Genomic DNA, 8,485 nt, shown 5'->3' on the forward strand with positions numbered 1-8,485 from the left:
ACATCTTTGAATTTCAAGTGATTCTGGTGTCACTTACTTTCCCTGTAATTCTGTGGCAGTGAAATGGACCAAACGTAAAAGGAAAGCTGCATTAGTGTGAAAACGCACTGGAACGTAAAACAGGTAGGCAAAAATTAAACTTCACCGTTTCCTATAATTGGAAGGTCCAAGCTGAACCACACATCCATTTACAGCACCTTCAGAAAGTATTCGCCCCATCTTGAACTTTTTCCACATTGTCATGTTTACATTAACGCTATACTTGCACAGTACTGTAAGTAGATCTTCGTAGTGTCTGGGTTGGTCTTCATGACCGTACAACTGCTCTGACCTGCAGCAAGAACTGATTTTAATCTACAGTCATGCAATTGAACACACCTGGATTTGAAATCCACATAGGTGGACCTTAAAGTTAGCATGGTGAAGAAAACAATATATCTGGCCCAATTTAGGTTGTTAATTTAAAGGGGTGAATTCTTGATTCAGTTTCAGGTATTTGTTAAAATAATTCATCTTAAAACTGAAATTTCTTTTCTAACATTATTTCCTTAAACAGAAATAGGAAATAAAAATCCAATTTGAATATATTATGACTTTCCAACACAGTAAAATGAAAAACAATTGGGGGTTTCCTCGCAGACGGGGTGAAGAGGGGTTTTGGTCTATTATGTAGCCAGCTAGTTGCCAATAAAAAATATCAAACCTGACCTGTCTTTCCTTTCACACCTCTCCCGCCATTTCTTTAGGGGTTCTAAATTCTCATATTCCACAACCCTGTAACATGCCTACCCAAAAGCCAAGGAGGACATCATAAAATCACAGAATAACCATTTACTTCTCTGCAGAAATCAAAACCTCTGTAAACTCCAGACAGATGTGAAATTAAATAGGAAAGTTCCTTTCAGATTTAATTTATTTGTTATTCATGGTTATTACAGCTGTAAAAACAGGCAGACAAGTCAACTGTATCCACATAAACTTTATGCAACATGTCAAGAAGAAATTACTGCTGGACAGTAAAGTCTGCATTTACCTGGTCAAGGAAATCCAAATTTCCAACTCAAGCACAGCTTGGATCTCTAAACCTTCACTATCACCCAAGAAATACTACAGATTTTCTTTTTTCTTTTGCAGCAACATCAGTGTTCCTAAAATAAGCGAAAAGACGTGACCTGATATTTCACTCTGAATAGTGAAATCCTTTTACGTTAAAGCAGAAACATTTTAGGTCCCAAAAAATGCTTGGAAAGTGTCTGGCTCCTTGCAAGGTTTTTCACAATGTAGTAAGTTAATGACCACGAGCAATGCATTTTAATACAATATAGATTAATATGCCATCAGAGAAAAGGATTTATTACAATCCTAGTATACCATACTCACATGACATACAACCTAAATGACACTTATGCAATGTTTCCAGAGGTCAAATGTTGCAAATGCTTCTTTTCTTTTTTTTTTTTTTAAATGGCTCCCTTTGTAGTATGCATCTTATTTAACTCCAGTATTTGATTCACAAGTTAGGAGAAAAATCATGACGGTAGTTTATGTACAATACAGTACATGGTGCTTAAGTTAATCTAAATACATAGACAAAGGGTGCAAGCTACAGTAGGTTACACTAAAAGGAATCGTGGAATGACATTTAGGAGAAGCAGAGGAGTAGAGAGAAATTTGATCCAACAAATGCAAACCTTTAAGTCCAATAACCTCTTCTCAATCATGACACACATCAAGTCTTCACTCGTTGAAAAGATAAGGAACACAGTGCAACATGAATGATTCCAGGGGGGAAAAACTGCCAATTTGAAATATGCGTTTAACTTCGCTTCTGAAGGAAAAGGAAAGAAAACAAAAACAAATAAAGATAGGACCTTTATGAAGTGCATTTATTACCCCATAACAATGGAGTACTGCAAAGTTCCACTGCACAGGTCCTGGCAGCTCAGTCAGTGCGAGGCCTGCGGTTTTACCAATTCGTATCGGCCCACCTGACCCTCCTGCAGGAGCTGGCCAATGAGCTGGTCCTTGTGGACCTTGCGACTGACAATGAGGAAGCGCTGCCGGCCCTGGCCGTAGGACTTGCTGCGCAGGCCGTACTTCTGGGATATCTGGTGGATCTGCTTGCGCTCGTCGTTGTTCAGCTCCGTGGAGAAGCGCAGCTCGTCCTGCCGTTCCGAGCTGGCGTAGTTGCGGATGATGTCCTCTATGTCGCGCTTGCTGAGCTGGTTCATGGGCTTGTCCGCGTCCAGTCCGAGCCCCTCCCTGGAGAACTGCTCTTTGACCTTGATGGGCTCCGAGATACCATCCCCCTCCCGGCCAAGCCCGCCGCCCTTCCAGCCCATCTTGCGCAGCAGCTGGTTCCCGATGTTGTCTTCCTTGATCTCCTGGCGGGTGGCCTCCTCCCCAGACCGGGCCAGGATCTGGTTTCGGGAGATGGCATCAACGTTGCCCTCCTTCCTCAAATTGGACTTGACCACAGCCTGAGTCTGCCTGAGAGTGGCTAAGGCCTCCTCTGCAGCAATGTGCTTCACCGTCTTCTTGGGTCCGACGCCGGCCGCCACATACTGGCCCTCCAGGTACACCTCGCACCTCCAGCGGTGGTCTGGCAGCACCATGAACTTGTAGTCAGCGGACACCTTGTTGAACTGCGCCGTGTCGTTGATGATACAAATGGCGTTGTCCGAGTTCTCCAGGATGACCAGCTCGCTGAGGTGCTTCTTCCTGCCGCCATGGTGGCCGTAGCGGCTGCCTGAGGGCTCAGAGTAGTGGTGATTCCCCCTGGAGATCTGCTGCTCCTGCTGCTTGGCTGCCTGGTTGAGGCGAAGCTTCCTCAGGGCCTCCTCCGCAGCTGCGTGCTTGGAGGTTTTCTTGTTCCCGTTAGCCTGTGCCACCAGCTCGTCTTGCAAGTACACACTGCACTGCCAGACGCTGCTGTTAGGTACCGGATCGAACCGGTAGTCGATCTTCATCCGGTTGAAGGCGGCCGAGTTGTTGAGGATGCAGATGGCATCGTGGGCGTTGTCCACGATAACGAACTCGGTCCAGTGCTTGCGACGGTCGTGCTCATACTGGCCCTTGGAGCTGGGTGGTGGCTTGTCCTCAGGGTTGCGTAGTGCAGGCAGGAAGGCCGGGGTTGGGGAGTGCATCTGGCACACCACTATGTCATTGACGTACGTGTGCCTGTACTTACGCTGCACGACCCGCACCTCCACAGGCTTTAGGAAGAGCTTAACCGCCTGCTCAGATGCCCGGTCCCGGGCCCCATTTTTACTGCCAGAGTACCCAGTGGACAGGTACACACACTGGCATCTCAGCTCACAGGCATAACCGTCTGAGGGGACCTTCCTGTTCTTGGGCAGGTCTGAAGGTTGGATGTCCTTCAGGTTGACATAGATGTACTCTGGATTGGTTTTGCAGGCCTGGATACTGCGACTCAGGATGAAGTTGTAGTTTGGCGTGTCAGGGCCGCTCATGGACGTAGGGTCTTTGAAAGTGATGGCCATGGCTGCCGACACCCGGGCAATAAGCCTCTGCTTCTCGTCCAGCGTAGCATGGGAGATGGGAGCAGGCTGAGAAGAGCCAGACCCAAACTGGGAAGATGGGCTGCTGTCCCCAGGGCTGCTGTAGACCCTGCTAAAAGGCCTGCTGGAAGGAGGCCTGTCCTGGTGCCCGAAGCCTATGCCCTGACGCCCCGAATCCCAGCTGCCTCCGGAACGGCTGCCTCCCCGAAAATCCTCAAACCTACGGGCCTGAAAAGAGGAGTCTGACTGCCTGGCGCCATGCGCTTCATATCTGGCAGAGTAGTCCTGCTGCGTTCTCGCCATGAAGTTTGAGGAGCACCCTCGGCTCCCGAATCCCAGGCCGCTGGAGGTGCTGGCGGCCATGTCTCGGTCCCTGTCCCTGTCCCTCCTGCGGGCCCAGGAGTCGGACGAGTACGGTGTGGCGCTCTGGGAAAAAGAGGACGACCCGGGGGAGCTGTACGGTCTGCTGCCATATGACGACAGGCTCTCAAAGTCCCTCTGTCGCATGCTGTTCATCTCGCCCCTCCTGCGCTCCTTTTCGTTCTCCTTCTCATCCGTGCCGCCGCCACCCCCGCCACCAGTGGTGCCGCTGCTCACAAAGTGCACAGGCTCAAACCGGGGACGAGGACCAAACTTGGACACAGGCATCTTCCTCATAGGCTCTTCCCCTGTGTTAAGGAAAGAAGCAGAGCCAGAGTCACCGTGGAGTCACGTAGGATCCAAGAGCTCTCCACAAAACATCAAAACCCCCCTGAGGAGTTTCAAAAATCAATATCCCCTAGTGAAGTCCAACAAAACAGGGCATTTTTATGTCCTTCAATGCAGAATCAAACAGTCCTTCAATGTGCATAGCAAACAAATTTGCAAATTAACTGTGTTTTTAAATCCTATTCCTATTAGATTCTATTTACTAAAATTAAATCTCTATAGCTCTCTATATATTTGGGGAAACAACACAATGTTAACTTGTATTTAGAATGATCTGATACATATACAAGTCATGAACGTGTAAGGAAGTTCTACATCTATTTTCACGTGCAAAAAAAATGTGCAAGAAAAAAAGGATACATAAGTGTTAGAGTACATATGAGTCCAACAGGGGCCATATGTACTCTAAGAATTGATTTAACATTGAACATTTTATTGTATATATTGGAGCATTTAACATGAAACATTTAATTACCCAGTTAGACTCAACACCACCAACAGACATTTTGAATCCCCCTTAGATGTCAACTCTGATGTTTTCACATCCTATCAATGCGTGTCTTAATTTGTGCTTAATCCACATCTTATTTGGCGAAAACACTTAGATGTGTTGGGTTTATCATTTGAAGAAAAAAATTCTAATCCAGGGCAGCCCAACCGTGTTCCTGGAGATCTATCGTCCTGTAGGTTTTTATTTCAACTGTAACTCCTGACTTCACTACTTAGCAGCTCAAGGAGATTGAATGAGGTGCAATTTCTTATGGTTGGAGTGAAAACCTACAGGATGGTAGATCTCCAGGAACAGGGTTTGGCAGTCCTGATATAATCTGCCCTCATCATATGGGTAGCAATAAATCTACAGTAGTGTGAAGTAGTCAATGCCATTTGACTACCTCCCAGTGCAGAGTGAGTGGTTGTTATATGATTCAAAACACCAAATGAGCTATGGACACCATCAAGAACTATGCTCATATCAACATACTTTAGAATTAAGTGGACAACAACACTGATTACTGATAACAGAAAACAAAGAAAATTTGACTATGACAAGAGCCAGAACAGGTAAACAAGAGTCCAAACTCACTGCCATCAGATGAAATCGGCCTCTTTTTTGCTTCAGAACTGGGAACCAGCTGGAAAGAGGGCATCTCGCCAACATCAATCCCTTCTGCCATGTCCAGCACCTTTCACATCAGTTGAGGGCCATACCTTCAGATAAAAGCAGCGGTTCATCAGGGACCACCAAAAATAAACTGTATCAATACAATGATGTTTAGCCTTCAGTTAGATACTATGAAACATCAGAGTAAACAGCAGTTTCACTACACAACTCAAAATACTGCTAGCTGACAAATACATAACTAACCAATCTTGCTAAAGGGTAGTCAGATGGCTACGTTGGTTATATCGCCGTGGGTAGTTCCCACCCAAGATGGTGAGTTGGGGAGATCTTACCAACGAAGATAGCAAGTATCACGTAACTTCATGCGGAGGCACCGGTTAGTTTATGTACACTGGCAAATTCCACCCTGGCTTATAGATTTCAACCACTACAGTCAAAATACGTATTCTATATAAACAACATATTTCAGTAACTTACTCCTCATAATTGTAATAGTATTACTGATTAAATTACTACACGGTTTAAAGTATACTGAAAGCATTTTGAAACTGACTATAGCTATCTAGCTGGCAGTCTAAGGTTTCCATTGTAGTTTTCCTACCTGCGTGCATCCCACGAAGTTAAGACGTGGCCAACAACTCACAGGCTAACTGTTACTTCGTCTGTATTATACTTGAAGATAAATTACGAACGGTCTCTGGTGGACCCGTTTGAAATAGAGAAATACAGAGAAAGCCACTAGGCCGCTGGCTTTCAGCTTAATGGGTATGCGGTGCACAAATGCGCGAACAGTGAACAGGCTAACGTCGTTAGCTATCCCAGGGCCATCTACAACATGGCTTCCGAGTTCCGCTAGAGGATTGTGGGAACGCTATGGAGGAATTGGCTAATAACAATTATCACGTTGATTTTTTTTGTCAGATCCTGCTTTTTTAAACAACAAATTTAAGAGCCAATGTAAAGCATGTATAGTAATGGAATGTTCATTGATGATAGCTAATGTTAGCTATCGTATGCTACCTTGTGCGCAATCGGTTATTAATCATGTCAACAAAAGGTTAGTTAGCTATAGCTAACGTTAGCTGATTATTATTTAGCTAGCTTGCCAACCTTGGTTCATATTATTTCATTACGTTATTACGTTGCAATATCTAGCTGGCCAAACATCTAGAAAACTTCGAATCAGTAAATAGTTTGCATTTTTAAAAAGGGGGCACCTACAAATGAGCTAAATCGTACATAAATCCAATAATCTGCAGAACGCATCACGATATGCACAAATGACGCAGTCGCGACAAGCTAACGTTGGCTAGCGACTGCTCTTTACTGCTAACGTTAGCTAGAAAAACGATCAAATCGTTAAGTCGCCCACCTAAATATTGTGTCAACGAGCTGATTAATTAGCTATGAATTCCATCGCCCCGTGAACTCAAGATTTCCCTTGCGTGTAGACACGTCAATTCTACAACATTACTTGCTATCTAACATTTGCTTGTTGGCGAACTAGCTCGCTAAATGCCCTCTTTACCTGTTAGGGTGCAGCACCGATGCCCTTGTCTGAGGAGTCAATTCACAACGCAGGATGCCGAGACGAACATTTGCTGATATCTTCTAGAGATTTTGCTAACTAACAAGTTAGCTCTTACACGACCTCCCGCCACTCGTGCTCTCAGCAGCATGCTCTCCTCCCCTCCTCCATCCGTCTCTTCCTCATCCTTTGCGGGCCTGGAGATAACTGTGCAGACGTCATCGCGTATAATTCTAGCCCCTAAATTTCTATTACTAAGCAGGTATGATTTACTGATTTTCAAAGAAAAGCAACTTCTTCCTAGCTGACATTGCGTCACTTTTGATGGATCTTAACGTTACAGGACAGGTCTGTCGTTTTCCTGAATGCGTAACGGGATGAAATTTACTTGTTTTCTCCAAGTATACAGTTTATACAGTTTACGCTAAGCAATGTCTATATTATTTTCGCGGTTTATGATAAAGGATAATTTATCTACCAGCGGATAATGTCGACAAGTAGATGTTGATGTGTTGTCTAGTTCGCATCTGTATTCATCTACCAAGAGGTTTACAATCTCATAATCTGAAATTCTCTCTCAGTTTTGCAGCAATACAGTCTCTTGAAGTCAACTCGGAGAGTGCTAGATCAATTACAGGCGCCCTCTTGTGGACGTAGACACACACACACACACACACACACACACACACACACACATATAGACAAACAATTCAAAAGATCCTATAAATCTCTAAATGCGTCCCTTGAATTTATGCGGAAAAGCTGCATTCTGGTCTGACAGAATCCCCCAAAACTGTACTGACTGTACTTTACTACAAATTAAGGCTATGAATAAGTAGGCTACAAGTTTACGAAGCCTACTTTATTCACGTCAGTAACTGAATATTGCAACGCCATTGCTTATTATTTATTTAATCACTTTTAGTAATTTGTGTAATTGTATTTTTGAGTAATTGCATTTGGTCAAATCCCATATTTGATTCAACTTACCTAGTTTAAAAATATATGGTGTACCTGATTTTATTGGTTCATATTGTATTGTCTTCCATTTCAAGGGATACATTTATACAATAAAAACACTTGAGATCTTATCTGGGTGTGTTGAATTCAGTACACAGATAATGTATTTGACAGATTATGACTGGCTGACATACAACACTAGTGGATTCAGTTTAGGTAATTGAAAACACAAAGAAGTCCTTTATTTTTAGGAGGTGCAGGTGGTATTGAATGATTTTTAACTTGCATTTAGAGGTCTATGGTTATCTTTTACAATTTTCCATCAGGATTGTATTCACATGTTCACGTACCAATATAACAAGCTAAGTAATGTGTACAATAGGAAGAGCTGGGAAAAGATGATAAAGGACTAGAAGATTTGTGGCAGAATTGTGGCATTAAAGCATTTAAATTGATAGTATGCGTTTTGTGTGCAATAAAGGACATTTTCTATATTTACTGAAGGTTCTGATGACTTGCCAGTTTTACGACAAATGGTACTGGGGCAATCAGAGTTTTGTAGTCCAAAGCAAGAAAATACACTTCAAATATCTCCTAAGCAGCTTGCACCACAATGCTATTCCTCCAGAGATGTATGTGTGTACT

At 43.8% G+C, this 8,485-nt stretch overlaps 1 protein-coding gene across 2 annotated transcripts; it reads right to left on the reverse strand.

Moving 5' to 3' along the window:
• Positions 1–895: 895 nt before the first annotated feature.
• nkrf (NFKB repressing factor) lies at positions 896–7,498 on the reverse strand. 2 transcript variants are annotated; one of them, XM_035410982.1, is made up of 3 exons: positions 6,881–7,498; positions 5,314–5,438; positions 896–4,189 (listed from the first exon to the last, which is right to left on the reverse strand). In XM_035410982.1, exons 2-3 carry the CDS (start codon positions 5,402–5,404, stop codon positions 1,947–1,949), a joined length of 2,334 nt encoding a protein of 777 aa, XP_035266873.1. In that variant the 5' UTR covers positions 5,405–5,438; positions 6,881–7,498; the 3' UTR covers positions 896–1,946. The 2 variants fall into 2 exon arrangements, with proteins under 2 accessions (XP_035266873.1, XP_035266874.1); XM_035410983.1 differs by lacking the exon at positions 6,881–7,498 and adding an exon at positions 5,954–6,857.
• Between the last annotated feature and the right edge of the window lie 987 nt (positions 7,499–8,485).

The sequence above is a fragment of the Anguilla anguilla genome, chromosome 3 (genome assembly GCF_013347855.1).
Source record: "Anguilla anguilla isolate fAngAng1 chromosome 3, fAngAng1.pri, whole genome shotgun sequence".
In the NCBI taxonomy this organism is placed as follows: domain Eukaryota; kingdom Metazoa; phylum Chordata; class Actinopteri; order Anguilliformes; family Anguillidae; genus Anguilla; species Anguilla anguilla.